We start from the raw sequence: 17,835 nt of genomic DNA, 5'->3' as shown, positions 1-17,835 counted from the left end.
CTGGTGTTGGCAGGGGCGGGACTGGTCTGCATGGGGTCCTTTGATGACTAGAAGGAGGTGCAGTTCTGAGGACAAACACCTTGGCCAGTGGGTGGCACATGTGCAGCCCTCTTCTAGGGAGTATTGATACCAATAAGAAATCAGCAATCAGAAAAGGTGAAATGTAGGCATTTCACCTGCTGCACGGATGCCACTCTGGATTCTTAGATGGGGACAGAGGGTAGAAATGTTGACCTTGACAGATGGACCTCAAAGAAGCATACTGTTGCCAATAAATGCTACTATTTCTGAGCACTCACTGCACACCAGACACTGTTCTGGGCACCTTACATATACCAGTACTCTTAATCCTGAAAACAACCCTACAGGGTAGAATGGTTCTGTATCCTAATTATGATGATGGTTATGCAAATCTGTACATGCGAAAGTTCAGAGAACTGTATGCCAAAGGAAAATGGTTAATTAATTTATTTTTTTAAAAGATTTTATTTATTTATTTGACAGAGAGAGATCACAAGTAGGCAGAGAGGCAGGCAGAGAGAGAGAGAGGAGGAAGCAGGCTCCCTGATGAGCAGAGAGCCTGATTCAGGACTCTATCCCAGGACCCTGAGATCATGACCTGAGCCGAAGGCAGCGGCTTAACCCACTGAGCCACCCAGGCACCCGAAAACGGTTAATTTAAATGTAGATAATTTAAACAATAAAGTTAAGCAAAGAGGCAACCCACAGAATGGGAGAAGATATTTGCAAATGACACTACAGACAAAGGGCTGATATCCAAGATCTATAAAGAACTTCTCAAACTCAACACTCAAAAAACAGATATTCACATCAAAAAATGGGCAGAAGACATGAACAGACACTTCTCCAAAGAAGACATATACATGGCTAATAGACACATGAAAAAATGTTCATCATCATTAGCCATCAGGGAGATTCAAATCAAAACCGCATTGAGATACCACCTTACACCAGTTAGAATGGTGAAAATTAACAAGGCAAGAAACCACAAATGCTGGAGAGGATGTGGAGAAAGGGGAACCCTGTTACACTGTTGGTGGGAATGCAAGTTGGTGCAGCCACCTTGGAAAATAGTGTGGAGATTGCTTAAGAAATTAAAAATAGAGCTACCCCAGGGTGCCTGGGTGGCTCAGTGGGTTAAAGCCTCTGCCTTCGGCTCAGGTCATGGTCTCAAGGTCCTGGGATCAAGCCCCACATCAGGCTCTTTGCTCAGCGGGGAGCCTGCTTCCTCTTCTCTTCCTGCCTGCCTCTCTGACTACTTGTGATCTCTATCAAATAAATAAATAAAATCTTAAAAAAAATAGAGCTACCCTATGACCCTGCAATTGCAGTACCAGGTATTTATCCCAAAGATATAGATGTAGTGAAAAGAAGGGCCATCTGTACCCTAATGTTCAGAGCAGCAATGGCCACAATCGCCAAAATGTGGGAAGAGCCAAGATGACTTTCAACAGATGAATGGATAAATAAGATATGGTCCATATATACAATGGCATATTCTGCCTCCATCAGAAAGGATAAACACCCCACTTTTATATCAGCATGGACAGGACTGGAGGAGACTATGCTGAGTGAAGTAAGTTAAGCAAAGAGAGTCAATTATTATATGGTTTCACTTACTTGTGGAACATAAGGAATTACATGGAGGACATTGGGAGATGCAGAAGAGAAGTGAGTTGGGGGAAGTAGGAGGGGGAGACGAACCATGAGAGACTGTGGACTCTGAGAAACAAACAGGGTTTTGGAGGGAGGGGGGCGGGGGGATGGGTGAGCCTGGAGGTGGGTATAAAGGAGGGCACATATTCCATGGAGCATGGGTGTGGTGCATAAACAATGAAACTTGGAATACTGAAAAAATAAAATTAAATTGAAAAAAATTAAAAAAAGACTACGTGCTGTATGAGTCCATTGAAATTTGAAAAAAGCAAAACTACAGGGAGAGCACATCAGTGGTTTCCAGGGATCAGGGGATTGACCTCTGAGGGACATGAGGCCACCTTTTGTGGTGATGAAAGAGTTTGAGATCATAGCTGTAGCAGTGGTTACATGACTATGTACTTACGAAGATATATTGACTTGTACAGTTAAAACTGCTGACTTTCTTGTAGGTAAACTCTACCTCAATAAATCTGGGGAGGGGAGTCCCACGGATGGTCATCGCTGTTATTCTCATCAATAAGGAAACTGAGGGACAAGTGGGTTGCGTAACTTGCCCAAGGTCACAGGTGTGCGTGACAAAGCCAGATTCAAACATAGGAATGAATAACTCTGGCAATTTTAAACTCTGAGATTAACCACTGCTCACATAAGTAGGTCCTAGCTCATCACCTGGGGCACGGAAATATATCAGCCCTTGACAGTCACGTGCAACAGGAAATGTGTGATCCCCACCAAGGACCTCACAGAAACAATAGTTTTTCTGGGTGGCTGTTTGGGTCCTCCACAATGGTCTTTCCCAAAGGAGACACTGCTATTTGCTTTGAAAACCTTGGAGCAGGGGGCCGAGTTCTGGGGCAGGTATCTGGTGATCGCTGGGCCTTCCCCTTTTTCCTGGCCAGGAGTGTGATCTAAAACCTCTTGGCTAAGCTCACTTTGCCAAAGAGCTCCTGCAGGGTCCATGTTTAAGTCTTAATCCAGAAATGTCTAGGTCAGCAAACAGATCCACTATAAGAAAATACATTTGCCCAAGCCACCTCTGAGACTAAGGAATAAGGCTTCCCACGCTTTGCAGAGGGAAACAGATGTGTTTGTACAGAAATGAATTTACAGATAAGCAATACCTTGTTTATTGTGTTTCAAAGATGTGCAAGAAAAAAAAAATCACTGTGCATCTGTATGTAACGTCCCAATTACTGTCCATCTGAGAGGGGCAGGTGGATGGATCTACAGTCCTCAGCAGGTGCATGGAAGTTGGAAGTGAATATTTCCCCTTGCTCCTGTCTCCCTTTACAGCCAGAAAAAGTGCAAGTTAATCCTGAGGCTGGTGCAGCATCCTCTCAGGTGACACACAGGGCACTTGTGATTAGAGAGAAGGAGCTTAACCTGTGATCAAGCAGCTATTTAAAAGCAGAACTAGTTAGGTGCCCTAACTTTGCATAGCTGAAGTCAGAGACCTGGGTTCAAATCCCCACTCTTCCCCAAATGGACCATGTGACTGAAGCTGGTTCCTTAATTTCTCTGACTTTTTTTGTTTTCCTTTTTGTAAAAATGGTGCTTCCAAGTGTTAGCTCACAGGTTCATTGTGAGCCCTGGGTGTGAGAAGAAATATGAACTATGAACTGGGTCATAGGACATGCTCGATAAATGAAAGCCGATGGTAGCAACCATTTTGGCACATTATGATTATCTTTATAAGTCCTCTCTGCAAAGACTTTGGACTAGATGACTGGCACAGCACTTTATAGTTTAAGAAGCCCTATCACAAGAATGCTTTTTCTCAATACACAATCAACCGATCACATCTATGGGACTGGTATTATTAAACTCAGATCAGAGTTTTAAAAGGGTAGGGAAGGCCAAGTGATCTGTCCCGTTTTGACCTTCCTGAGATCACACAGCTAGGTGTCAGAACGGCGTGTTAAAGGCAGATCTTTGAAGAAAAAACGTTAGCCTCCATCCAGTACCACAAGTATCTGACTCCCAGGCCACTGTCCCTTCCCCATGGTGCGCTTGTCCCTGCTGCCCTGCAGCCCTCTTCCCGGCCAAGCAACTGCTGCTCTTGGAATTGGCCTCTACCAAGCTGATCCAATGAATAATCATGAGAGCCATCCTAGTGTTGCCCTTTTACTGCTGAGATGGGGATAGATTTATAGAAGCTGACTCTGGCTGGTATTTGGGAACGGATAATTACCTTCACTTACTATATCCTAGGCTGCTTCGGCTAAATATTTACTGCCCAGAATTCTGCCCTTTCCAACCAATTCTGAACACGAGCATGCCACAGGCAACTAACTGGTATAATTCATTCAGGGTAACCATAAATCTAAGGCTTCCACCAGAAATGATGCAAAAAATTAGTGGAACATGAAATCAAGTAAATGGAATTGAGTACAGTAATTAGTTCATATTTTAATCCTCAGGTCTGTTTATTATCCGTCAACTGGCGAGCAATTAAGTCAGCACCATTGAGATGATTAGCTTTGTTTCAGCAAAAGTTTATCGATATGTCAGAGCAAATGAATCTGAGGGTTTTAAACGGCTTTATTTTGAATTGTATGGCAGCACATCCATGGAATGGCTAGACATCTCATGATTTAATTTTTCAATATTATTATCTAGATTACTTATATTTAATATTACGAAGCTGTTGTAGATGTTTATGGGGGAGTGTGGGCGGAAGGGGGGATTCAAACTGTAGAAAAGCATGGCTTCTGTTCTCAAGTCCTCATGATTGCCTTTTCATATTAAGACCAACCAAAGGGTCTTTCGGGAATTTTGCTTTCTATTTTAGTCTTCCAGTCTTTCATTTATTTTTTTTTTTTGAAGATTTTATTTATTTGACAGAGAGAGATCACAAGTAGGCAGAGAGGCAGGCAGAGTGAGAGGGGAGAAGCAGGCTTGCCGCTGAGCAGAGAGCCCAATGTGGGGCTCCATCCCAGGACCCTGGGATCATGACCTGAGCTGAAGGCAGAGGCTTTAATCCACTGAGCCACCCAGGCACCCCCAGTCTTTTATTTCTACATTTCTTGCAATCAGGCACTATTACATTTCTTACATGGATGGTATTTTTGTTGGGGGTGATTTGGTGATTTCTAGAACCCTCTCCGCAGGGCTGCTGCTGAATGCTCATGTTTGGAAAGTAATCTGTCCACATCTCTGCCTCTTTGAGGCTGTCTGCATAAATGTTCTTGTGATGGGCTCTGCTCACTAAGCTAGGGAATCTGATTATCAGACTACACCTGCTCTGTGGGGCAACTAAACCAGATGGACTCAAAGGGCTTGCTGAATCTTGGGATTGTACATAATTTACATTTTTATCTGAAAAATTTTAAATCTCAAACTAGGGCGCCAGAAACTTAAGTTTGGGTCCTAATTCTGCCACTGACTCTCAGTGACTTTGGGCAGTGCTCTTATCCTCTCTGTCATCTGATTTTTCTATTGTACAGTAAGTGGTTTGGAAGAGGTGACCTCCATGGGACCTCCAATTTTAACACTTCAGACGGAGGCTTTCAGCAGACTCATTCTTTTCAATAGCAGGTCTATCCCTTGAAGTAGGAGATGTGATCTTTGGTGGTACCTCTGCAAATTTTGTGAACTCTTGACAGTGGTCATAGTAGTAGTGAATGGGTCACTCTTACTTCACATCTTTCTTTTCCAGCTGATTTTATTCCTGTGGCTTTGGAAAGGAGTGTAAAAAGTACACCTCATTGGTAGAAATGTCGGGTCCAGTACCCTCCTTAATTGCAATGTCATTGGTTACTAAATAAAGAAAGACCACATTTGACACTTGTAAAACCAAACACTGATGGTCTCCATGGTGACCATTATGTTCTAGGCTGAACCTTGATCAAGTCCCAGGTAATGTCTTTTACATTAATGTCTTTGTAATATAATAAATGTAAAAATGTAAAAAATGTAATCTTTTACATTAATGTCTTTGTAATATAATACCTCCTTCCCTGCTTTAGACGGAACACCAGGGAGAAGATTAGAGTCCAGTAGAAGACCATGGTGGCTGTCATAATGGCATCCTGGCAGGACCAGGTCAGAGGTGTGCTGCAGGTTGGAATGGGAGCCCATGGGATAATGAGTTGACCTCAGCAAGTTGTCTTTAACTGCAGTGTTTCTCTCCTTGGCTGCCCCATGGTGTCCATCTAAAACTAGCAATCCAGGAAGCTGCTGACTTGATTGGGTTGTCCCTTCCCAGAAGTAATTATAAGAATGTCCAAAGGCAAGACTCCCTATCCTTAGATCACAGTCTTCATCTACTTGCTGGCATCATCATAATAGGTCCTACCACCATTTGGGCTTCCGACTTCTGTTTGCTTTGCTTCTTGAAGGCCAGTTTTCTAACTCTGAGTGGGAATGGCTCCTGGGATCCAGAACTTTGGCTTCTAGCACTGGCAAAGATAAATTCCCTGGTCTGATCCTGGGAGTAATTCCAGGGCCTGAAATGAGGAATCTACATGAATTTTTCTAGCATGTTGGCTATCCACTGATCCATTCCTCCTCCCAGGGACTCTGAAGAATTCACTTACTCTGCATTTGTGAATAACTTAATATGTAGAACTTCTGTTGATATTGACACTAACTTTATAGGTTTGCCATTACAATGATAGAACTGAATTCATGATAGATTGGGCATAATTTAGGCACTCTTAAAGTTGTCATCTTTTAAGTTATCTTCATTTGCTCATTCAATCTTTTCATTCAGTAATATCTGTCAGGTGCCTATCACATGTACAACCTAGGGGCATCTGGGTGGCTTGGTGGGTTGGGGTCTTTGCCTTTGGCTCATGTCATGATCCCAGGGTCCTGGGATCGAGCCCCGCATCGTTCTCTCTGCTTGGCAGGGAGCCTGCTTCCCCCACTCTCTCTGCCTGCCTCTCTGCCTGCCTGTGATCTCTATCTGTCAAGTAAATAAATGAAATCTTAAAAAAAAAAAGTATAACCTACTCTATGACTTCTGGGAGCTGACATTCTGGGAAGTCGGGGTCTTCACCATGGTCTACAGATCTTTGAAATCCCCCTGGGGCTAAGGCCCAGAGTAGGTGAGCAGTCACTACTCTGGGGTTTATGGGTAGGTAAAGCTTGGCTTGTTTAAGCGATGTTATGAATCAGAAGACCTGAGCTAAGCCCAATCTCGATCATTTACTGTCTGCTTGGTCTTGGGCCTTAGTTTCTCCAAGTTCAGAGGGAGACAATATTAAGAGGTAACTTCACTGTGCTAGTGTTGGGTGATTAAATGGGAGAATTTGTGTTGTGCTTTGGAATTCATTGAGAATAATGGCCAAAGTTCATACAAAGCCCATACAAAGTCCATACAAAGGAAAAGATGACCTGATGTGCACTGGCCCCACTCCCTCTTTCCTCCCTGACTTCTCATGCCCTCTCACTTACCCCGCGCTCACGCTCCTCTCCCTCTTCCTAGAACACTCATAGCTTTCCCCCACTTCAAAGCCATGGTACCAGCTGTTACCTACTGCCTGGAACCTCCTTCCCCTAGACATCTCTATGGCAACCTCACAGATGGCATCGTCTCAATACAGCTTACACGGACCACCCTGCTTACCATTGTAACTCATTACCTCCACTCCTCATGCTCTGGTCCTTCTTGACTCTACTTTTCCCTCATAGCATTGATCCTCTTCTAACTTATCACGTGCATGGACTCATTTATTATGTTTATTATTTTTTATTTGTCCATTTTCACTTGACTGCAAGCACCATACAGGAAGGACTTTTATCTATTTTCTTCACTGGAGCATATGGTAGGCACTCAATATTTGTTAGCTGAATGAATGAAGGAGGGAATGAATGAAAAGCAAATCAGGAAGCACGTCAACAGGGGCCAGATGTTAGCAGTGAGACTCCATAACCACCTGTGGATGAGCCGGGCAAGTTCTGGATTGGGCTGCAGAGTAATTGACTCAAGTCTCTGCCTTGCTCCTCCAAGGTGACACTTAATTGTTCAATCATTTTGTGTTCTTTACCACACTGAGGATAGGGCTGGGTTAGAGCCTTGTTAATAAATTTTGAATCTCTTAAAGTATAATCCTTTCTCAAAGAAAGCCCAGAACATGCCTTCATGGTAGCTGTGAACTAAACCACTCTGTCTCTTTTCCAGTTTCTAACAGAACTCAGTGCTTCGGACAGCCTTTATCGAAACCCTCCACCTTCAATTTAAAGGAAGTTGCATATTCCTGGTGTAGTCAATGAAAACAACACACCCAAAATTCCAGGAAAAAAGCCTCTAACTTTTGATTCCTTTAAGTTTTGAATTCCACAATTAAGCACTTACAGAATGTTGGGTACTGTGTTAGGTGTATGGTATACAAAGATGAGTAGTGAAAAGAGTCCCTGTCTTTAAGGGGCATAGGAAGATGATTTATTCTTTCATTCTGTACACACTTATGACTCTGCCCTCATGTGTTCGACAATGTACAAAGGGCTAGGAATACAGCGATGATCAAAATAAAATCTCTATCAACAAAGAACTCCATTTCCAAGAGAACTGAGAGTAAGCAGTTATAAAATCTACAGTGATGAACAATTTAATAGATTGGGGTCAGCAACATTTCTGTGTAAAAGATCAGATATTTTGCAACTGTTTCAGCTTTGGCAGGCCACACAGGGTCTCTGTTGCACATTCTTCTTTGGGAGAAAAAATCCTTTAAATATGTAAACCATGTATAGCTACTTGACTGAATTTGGTCCATAGGCTATAGCTTGCGGACCACTAAATTGGTGAATATGGAGGATTCTCTGGGAGTCACTGTCTGGAAGGAGGGAAGGAGGCTTGGAAAGCTCTTGGGTTGGGGATGAGGGGCTGTGCGGGAATGAGAGAGAAAGCTGGCATTCAGGACAAAGGGAACACCATTACCATGGCTCTCAGGGAGCTCTTCCATATGTACAACCATGTCCCTGTTATTCTTAAACATCCCAATTCTCATTCCCCTTCAAAACTCCACTTGTGCCAATGAACATCTCTACAAGGAGGTCCCAGCCTCCCGGCAAAGCACTAATTACATTGCCTGAGTACCTCCCTCCAGAGCTGTTTGGTGCCTAGTGGGGCCCTGGTTCTCCGTGATGTGCTCCTCAGCGCTTTTCATACTCTAGCACACTTCGGAACCATTTGGTGTTGCGTATGCCTCCAAATTTGTGCGGCTTCAGTGCAGCCGGTCTCTAAAGTATGCATGTAACTGACTCCTGGAAGGGGACAGGGCCTGCATTTTCTGCACTTCTCAGTAGTTTGCATGGAGATAATTATTTTTCCTTTCCTGGTTCAGAGCCACTAAATAAATAGGTAAGCCAACAAACAAGCTGCCAAACACATAAATAAATATGACTCTTGTTCCCCCCCTTTAAAGGAAACAATCTTATCCACATTCATGGCCATAGCTGTGGACCGGTTCCTGGCTCAGATGTGTGTGAGCAGACTTAGAGACTTGAGAGGCTGAGCCTGGGAAGGCTCATGTTCCTAGCTCACCTTCAGTGAGAGCAGCAACTGTGCCCGGCCACACAGGCATCCATCTGTCCTCTACTTAAAACAGTCCCAAGAGACCTACTTCATAAGCCTCTTCCAGAAGCATCCTCAAATATAAGCCATGTGACACTGTATTTTAAATATATGTGTCCCTCAGTAGACTGTCTGCTATGCAGGGCTGTGGAGCTCAGCACACAGCAGGAGGACCAGAGGCATAGGAAGATGGATGGCACGAACAGGAGGACCTGGCAGAGGTTTCCTACAAAATGGCGGGCATGAGTCTCAGTATATACCCTCCCTTGGGCCTTCAAAAAAAGTGTTCAAAATGAATCTTTCCAACCTCCCCTCAATAAGAAAACTTATTTTTTTTTGTCTAGCCTCACTATTGGAACTTCATCCATCCCCATGATTCTTTTCAAATATTATCTTCTGCCTGGTTAATGCATTTGTTTTTTTTCATAAATACCCTACTAAAGGACATGAATCTAACCAGTTAGACACGATTAGCAGGCAAAGGGTCTTCCTTATTAAGAACGGTTCGTTTTCCCTTCTTGAAAAAAATGGAGATATTTGAATCCCTGAATATACTCATTTATCACCGACCCCCAACAAGGCTTCCAGGAGTGCTCCATGTAGGACATGAATAATTAAAAAAAAAATGTGGTTGCAGACTGTGTCGTACATCCACGCAGCTTTATAAAACAAAGCAAATGATTACCATCAATTACAATAACCTCACTAGACAAGACTGCAATTAATCTACAGCTCTTGAGATAACGACTGTTGCACTGTGCCAAGGAAAATGCCTGGCATTAATTGACTTATCACGATCAGCGATGATAGATGGGACAGATGGCGATGTGATTATTCATTGTCAACAAAATAAACACACGCTCTGTTGCTAGAAGTGTCTACTTAGGTGCTCTCAGAGGATAGCCATAAAACAGAGACCAAAGGTGGCTTTGAGGAGAACACAAAATAAAAATAAGACACCAATCTACAGGATGGGCTGTATGTCCTCTAACTGGGGCTAACATTCAGTGGAATCTGGTTGGGGGACATTTTCTAGCAGGAAATCATGGATTGCATGGGATTTCAGCACTAGAAGGTGCTTTCCTTGCTCATGAGGATATGAGGTGAGATATTCTTATGAAGTCCTCAAATTCCATTCCATGCTTAATAATTCCAGTGATGGGAATTCGCTATTTTCAGAGGCAAACTCATTCCAGCAATGGATAGCTCTCACTGTTAGAACACATTATTTATTTTGCTGAACTTCATCCGTCTAGGACTTCCATCCATGGACCCTAGTTCTTTTCCCTCATGCCACAGAGAAGGTGCCAAACTTTTCTTGGTCACTAAACTCTTAAATATCTCAAAGGCTAATACTTAGCCACGTGACATTATTTGAGTGCTTCTAGCATTTTGATTTCTTGCACCTAAACCCACACCAGTTCAGAAGCCACTCCATACCGAGGGGCTGGGAAAGAAATATGATATAGCTGATGTCATCTGCCCACGACAAAGTGTGAGAGTTCTTGTGCTGAGGCCAAGGCTCTGGCTTGCCTTCTTGGGAAGCTATTCCCCAGATCCCATCCCTGTAGACAGCACCCCCAGCTTTGCCATTTGCAATGACACCCGGGTGCCCTTTTTAATGCTTGTGCAATATGGTTTGGTTGATTAAGTTCTCATTGTTTAGAAAACTGGGATAATTCCAGCAGAGCTAGGGCTAGAAGTGGCCCAGTGGTCACTCACCAGAATTTCTACAAGTGTGCAGAGCTGGACTCCACTCCCTGAGGCCCTGATTCAATTGCTTTAAGGAAGGATTCAAATGTAAATATTTTGACAACGGTCCCCAGTTAATTCTCACTTGCAACTCTGTTTAGAGGCTCTATTCATTGAGAGCACTTAATAATGTGCTGGTGGAGTGAGTGTTTCACAAACCTAGTCAACAGACTCTCCTGGGGGCTTTAAAAATGCAGATTCCTTGGAGTGCCTGATACCTGCAGTCTGGGTATGTCTAGGAAAATTAATACTTTGAGAGATCAACTTGTTATATGTTTCCCTGAAGGATTTTGGAGAGACTCATTTACTCTAAAATTGTAGTTCCTATACAAATTACAATACACCCTTTATTACACATTGAAGAAAAGGCAATTCTAAGGAACTCTACAAAGTAAAGATTTTAGCCAAGTAACCATCCACATTTTTTTCACTCATTCATTGAATAAATTCATTAATAAATTAATTTTTAGTCGGAGGCAACATTACGATAAGGAGAAGAATGTAACAGTTCAGTGAGGGAGAAAAGCAAAGAAATGAGCAAGTAAGCCAACAAATAAAATACTTACAAATATTGAAATAATATGTATTTATAAAGGAAGTGTTTATCTAGAATAGTCCTTAATTCAGACTGGTAATCCCTGGTCACTCTCAATTCATGGACTTTTGCCCTGCTTTCATCATCTTCCCTGCTCTATACTCTAGCCCAGAAACTGCAACTCTAGGGAGTTTTTCCATTAGGGTCCCTAAACTCACCTACGAGTATAGTATGAGTATTAAAAACAATGCCAGGTTTAAACACGATGTTGACTGAAAAAAAAAAAATTAAAAAGACCAGGTCCATGGTGAGATACGTACTTCTGTTATTTCTCAGCTTTGTCGATATCAGTTACTGAGGACTTTTAAAGAGAAACACAGTTACTGGCTATTTAGCATGTAAGCACCCTGGACTCCTGGTTGATAACCACCATCAAGTGTAAGAGGACAAATTAATTAGACCGTGCTTGTCAAGGGTCAGAACCCGGATGGTATCTATTTAAACCATAGCTCTCATCCTATAATTGAAGCCATTTTGGCTCACTGCTATGGTCTGAATCCTATCTGGGTTGATTGTGGCACACAGTGATACTCACCATTAATGGTGACATACAGTGACATTTCCAATCTGTAGAAAGTCAGGCAGACCATTTAGTTGCCTGACATTTGTTTCACAGTAAGTTATAGTTTTGTGCAAATATGACCCATTCTGCCAGAAGGAAGAATTATGGAGCCTATACCCTTCTATGAGAGGCTGATGGTCCAGGGAGGTCTAAGTGAAGGTATGCAAGAGAAGTGAGGGTTTGGGGTTAAAATAATGCTCCAGAGACCACTGTAGGGTGTGAGTCATGAGAGCTGTGCCAATGTCTCAGAAGGAAATACCCAGTTCCACTGTGGCCTTCCCTAGAAAAACCTGGAAGCACAGTTTATAGACTTCTAGTCAACTTGCAAAAAGACAGATGGAGAAAGGAGGCACTGACCTTCTCATTTCACAGATTTAAAAGAAAGCTTTCCATCTGTTATCCCACCTTCGGTATAAAAAGGCACCAAGCCTTATTAATTGGCACTCAACTTTAGGACTTCAACAGCCCCACATACCTCCCCAGAGAAGGCTTGTCCGTTGAGAAGGTGCTCCGACCCTTGGCTATCCTCACTCCCAAAGTGTAGTCGGATCTCCTCTAGCCGGTGGCTGTATGTCATGGGTCCTCCTGATATGTTAACCAAGTGCTCCTTGTCCAGGCGCAGGGACACATGTCTTCCAGTATTGTACATGGTCCCACTGACCTGCAACACAATGCACAATATGTCAAGCAAGGTTCTTTTTCTGTGTCTCACCAAACCCAGCATGGTGCTTAAACAAATGCCTTTTGCCTCCTCTTGATGGGCAACCATTAGGCTAAGTCTCTATATGAAACGGGGAGTAGCAGTACTTGGAGGGCATGCCTGCCCTACCTGGCTTATGTGGTACTTTCCGAGAGGCATAAACCACATTTACGATCACATGATCATGTAGGAATTTGAGGTAGGGATTCAAAGGAGACCTCAGCAATTGTGATTAATATTTTGAACATTGCACCTTAGAAAAAGTCACTTGTTCCTCTTTTTTTTTTTTTTTTTTAAAGATTTTATTTATTTATTTGACAGAGAGAAATCACAAGTAGGCAGAGAGGCAGGCAGAGAGAGAGAGGAGGAAGCAGGCTCCCTGCCGAGCAGAGAGCCCGATGCGGGACTCGATCCCAGGACCTTGAGATCATGACCTGAGCCGAAGGCAGCGGCTTAACCACTGAGCCACCCAGGCGCCCCTCACTTGTTCCTCTTAACAACAGGTGTTGGCAAGGATGTGGAGAAAGAGGAACACTTGTACACTGTCAGTGGGAAGGCAAACTGGGCCAGCCATTCTGGAAAAACAGTATGGAGTATCCTCAAAGAGTTAAAAAAAAATTACCCTTTGATCCAGCAATCACACTACTGGATATTTACCCAAAGAATACAAAAACACTGATGCAAAGGCACATAGGCAACCCTTTGTTCTTAGCAGCAATATTTACAAGAGCCAAAGTTGGGAAGCAGTCCAAGTATCCACTGATAGCATTGATAGATAAATGGATAAATAAGACACACACACACACACACACACACACACACACACACAGCGGGGGGGGGAATATTACTCAGCCATAAAAAAGAATGGAATTTTTCCATTTGCAGCAACATGGTTGGAGCTATGGAGTATCAGGCTAAGCAAAACAAGTCACTCAGAGAAAGATAAATACGATTTCCCTTATATGTGGAATTTAAGAAATAAAACAAATGAGCAAAGGAAGAAAAAAAGAGAAAGAGACAAATCACGAGACAGAATCTTAACTCTAGAGACCAAACTGATGGTCACCGGAGGGCGATGGGTGAAAAAGGTGATGGGGATTAAGGAGTATGCTTGTCACCATGAACAACAGGTGATATGTGGGATGGTTGAATCACTCTATTGCACACCTGAAACTAATACTAACCTGTATGTTAACTATCCTGGAATTAAAATAAAAACTTAAAAAAACAACTTGCCCTTCTAACCTTAAGTACTTGGAATGTATAGAGACACTGTAAAAGTTAAAATCTCAGGTGTGAGAAATTGGAGAAAGCAAGAGATGCTACAAAGACCAAATGAGAGACAAGGAAGCCAAAATGGGCGAACAGGAGCGAGCTGTCATGGGAGACCGAAGGCTTTGGTTCAAAGTCTCAAGTGTGCAGTCCCATGTGCCTTTGTTAGGTCCCTCTCTTGCCCCTGCCACCAGAGGCTGTGCAGAATGTGAGCTCTGGGGAGTGCCTGGGTGGCTCAGTGGGTTAAAGCCTCTGCCTTCAACTCAGGTCACGATCTCAGGGTCCTGGGATCGAGTCCCGAATCGGGCTTTCTGCCCAGCAGGGAGCCTGCCCCTCCTCCCACCCACTGCCTGCTACTTGTGATCTCTGTTTATCAAATAAATAAATACAATCTTAAAAAAAAAAAAAGAATCTGAGCTCTGACCCCCTTCTCAGAGCTCAGGGATTCAGTGCTATGCTAAAGAGATGGATCCAAGTTTCCCATTTCCCTTCCTCACTCCTGATTCCATCTTGCTTCAGCCTCTCAACTGCTGACTTTACTGCTTGATGCTCCCTTTCCTTCTTTTCTCTTTGAACTTGATATTCAGCTTTATTTTCTTGACTTAGGACCTCTCAACCCTTGATCCTAGAACCCCAATTCCTACCCTTGACTCTACTGCCTTCGTCTCCTGGGTTGACTTAGCTCTTGGGGCAAAACAGAAGATTAAAGGAGACACTGAATAGGTCTGAATGGAATGCTTCTGGATTCTCAGAGGCTGAGATACTTGGATTTTCTTCCTACTTACTCTGACTCTTTTGGGCCCAGCCTTCTGCCTTAGGGATTCCTTAATGGCTTTATGTAATGTCTGATATTCCTTCGTCATGTTTTTAAATATTTTCTCGCTAGCGCTATCCTTATCTGCCCCTCCACTTTTCGGACACTAGTTTTGTGAATAATCAAATATGTCTGTAGATGGCTCACTGTGGCAGAGACAGTAATGCCCACTAAATACTCAATTGACTCATGATTCTGCCATTTTGCTGTAAGGTGGAGCCCATGTGACTGATCTTGGCCATGAGAGGAGAGAGGACACAGCCAGTATCACTTACAGGGTGAAACAGTGGAAAACTTATGCACAAATCTCCAGTCTCTCTCTCCCTGGCTGCCTCAATCCCTGGGGCCATGTGGAAATATGTAAATGTTCTGTAGCTACAAGATGGAACTCATGTCAGCCTGGGTGCTTGGTAGATTAAAGAGCAGATTGCAAAAATGGCCAGAATTCTTCCCCTCCCTGTAACTGCATTCGTTACAACATGATTCTGTAGCCGCTTCCATCAAGATAGGGGTCTGCTTCTCTCCCTCCTGACTCTGGGCTGGCCTTTTCACTTGCTTTAGCCAATATGGAATATGACATCTGTGCTCTCTCCTTCTGGGAAACTTGAGACCACGTCAACAAGGGCTAGCCTGCTGGGGGATGATACAACACTGATGAGAGTCATCCAAGGAGAAGTCATCACATACTGACTACCCCATGGCTGGCCTGCCAACTGACTGGCCCAGCTGAGGTCAACTTAGACTGGCCTGGACCAGAAGAACTGCCCACAGACACACAGACTTGGAAGCTAAATAATTGGGGTTTTAAGTCCCTAAGTATTGGAGGTAGTTTGTAATAAAGCAAAAGCTAAAGCTAACATATACACTAGGTGATTAATCTTCCCCCTCCTGAATCTGGAATTAGCAACAGAAACTCTGTTGAGGGCCTGGCACTGTTGAGTACCTGAACTGGAAAGTCACATGGAGTCCAGAGACGCAGCCCGCTGGGTAGCTGGAAGTCAGACCAGAGAGAAGCAGATGTGCCAGCAGTGACAGAGGAAACCATGCACTGGCAGAAAGAGAACAGCTACTTGACCTTCAGAAATCCTTCACATCTTCTTTATGAGGTCTGAGCTGCATTTTCTCATATGCTTTACATCTTACCAATAAATTAACATTTTTCTCAAGCTATCTATTCTTTGCAACCAGATAATCCCAAAGTGTGCATGCCTCCAGTCTCAAATAAATGCATAATCAGTATGAGATCATGAGGCCTTGTCTTTTCTTTACATCCCAACACATGAGTTTCTTGGCAGTAAAATGGTTAGAGATAGGTTTGTGTTTGACATTGCATTTATTGTTAAGTAAAATTTACTTTTTGTAATTATTAAGATAATATACAGGTATTATATATGGTTAGAAAGATATAGAGAGGCCACAATTCCACAATAACCCAATGATCATCACTAATATTTTGATATATATATTCTTAAAACTATATATACTATAACGTATATGTATGACTATCTATACCCATATTTTAACAAGATCATTTTATATATGTGTCTGTATAATCAGATGAGTGATTTTTCACATACATGTGTATATATATATATATATATATATATGAGTTTGTGTATATAAATATATACTATTATTTATAATATGTTATGTGTAACATTCATATAAAATTGTATTATTAGTATATATTTATTATAGATTAATATATAAATCATTAATTGAGGCAGGAATCTATCAAAATCCTAGAGGAGAACAGAGGCAGTAACCTCTTTGACATCAGCCACAGCAACTTCTTTCAAGACATCTCTCCAAAGGCAAAGGAAACAAAAGGAAAATGAACTCTCAGGACTTCATCAAGATCAAAAGCTTCTGCACAGCAAAGGAAACAGTCAAGAAAACAAAGAGGCAACCCACGGAATGGGAGAAGATATTTGCAAATGACAGTACAGACAAAAGGTTGATATCCAGGATCTATAAAGAACTTCTTAAACTCAACACACACAAAACAGATAATCATGTCAGAAAATGGGCAGAAGACATGAACAGACACTTCTCCAATGAAGACATACAAATGGCTATCAGACACACAAAAAAATGTTCATCATCACTAGCCCTCAGGGAAATTCAAATTAAAACTACATTGAGATACCACCTTACACTAGTTAGAATGGCCAAAATTAGCAAGACAGGAAACAACGTGTGTTGGAGAGGACGTGGAGAAAGGGGAATCCTCTTACACTGTTGGTGGGAATGCAAGTTGGTGCAGCCTCTTTGGAGAACAGTGTGGAGATTCCTCAAGAAATTAAAAATACAACTTCCCTATGACCCTGCCATTGCACTACAGATGCAGTGAAAAGAAGGGCCATCTGTTCCCCAATGTTTATAGCAGCAATGGCCATGGTCGCCAAACTGTGGAAAGAACCAAGATGACCTTCAACGGACAAATGGATAAGGAAGATGTGGTCCATATACACTATGGAGTATTATGCCTCCATCAGAAAGGATGAATACCCAACTTTTGTAGCAACATGGGCGGGACTGGAAGAGACTATGCTGAGTGAAATAAGTCAAGCAAAGAGAGTCAATTACCATATGGTTTCACTTGTGGAGTGAAACCATATTTGTGGTTTTATTTGTGTAGCGTAACAACATGGAGGACATGGTGAGATGGAGAGGAGAAGGGAGTTGAGGGAAATTGGAAGGGGAGATGAACCATGAGAGCCTATGGACTCTGAAAAACAATCTGAAGGTTTTGAAGGGGTGAGGGGTGGGAGGTCGGGGGAGCCAGGTGGCGGGTATTATGGAGGGCACAGATTGCATGGAGCACTGGGTGTGGTGCATAAACAATAAATTCTGTTACACTGAAAAGAAAAATAAAAAGATAAAAAGCTTCTGCACAGCAAAGGAAACAGTCAACAAAACAAAAAGGAAACCCAAGGAA

The 17,835-nt window shown here is 42.7% G+C and overlaps 1 protein-coding gene and 1 long non-coding RNA gene across 2 annotated transcripts in view; one reads left to right on the top strand and one right to left on the bottom strand.

Moving 5' to 3' along the window:
- CA10 (carbonic anhydrase 10) overlaps positions 1 to 17,835 on the bottom strand; it is a 498,325-nt gene that overhangs the window by 93,603 nt on the left and 386,887 nt on the right. Inside the window, exon 4 of the mRNA XM_082706802.1 lies at positions 12,584 to 12,769. Coding sequence (XP_082562928.1) covers positions 12,584 to 12,769 — 186 coding nt within the window. The remainder of the gene's footprint in view (positions 1 to 12,583; positions 12,770 to 17,835) is intronic.
- On the top strand, positions 5,498 to 16,092 carry LOC309851490. The gene is made up of 3 exons (XR_014304801.1): positions 5,498 to 5,538; positions 5,649 to 5,724; positions 15,799 to 16,092. It is a non-coding gene; the product is annotated as an uncharacterized lncRNA (long non-coding RNA).

Source organism: Mustela nivalis (assembly GCF_964662115.1).
Source record: "Mustela nivalis genome assembly, chromosome: 17".
In the NCBI taxonomy this organism is placed as follows: domain Eukaryota; kingdom Metazoa; phylum Chordata; class Mammalia; order Carnivora; family Mustelidae; genus Mustela; species Mustela nivalis.
Note: the sequence above shows the minus strand (reverse complement) of the source record. Positions and strands in the feature narration are given on the sequence as shown.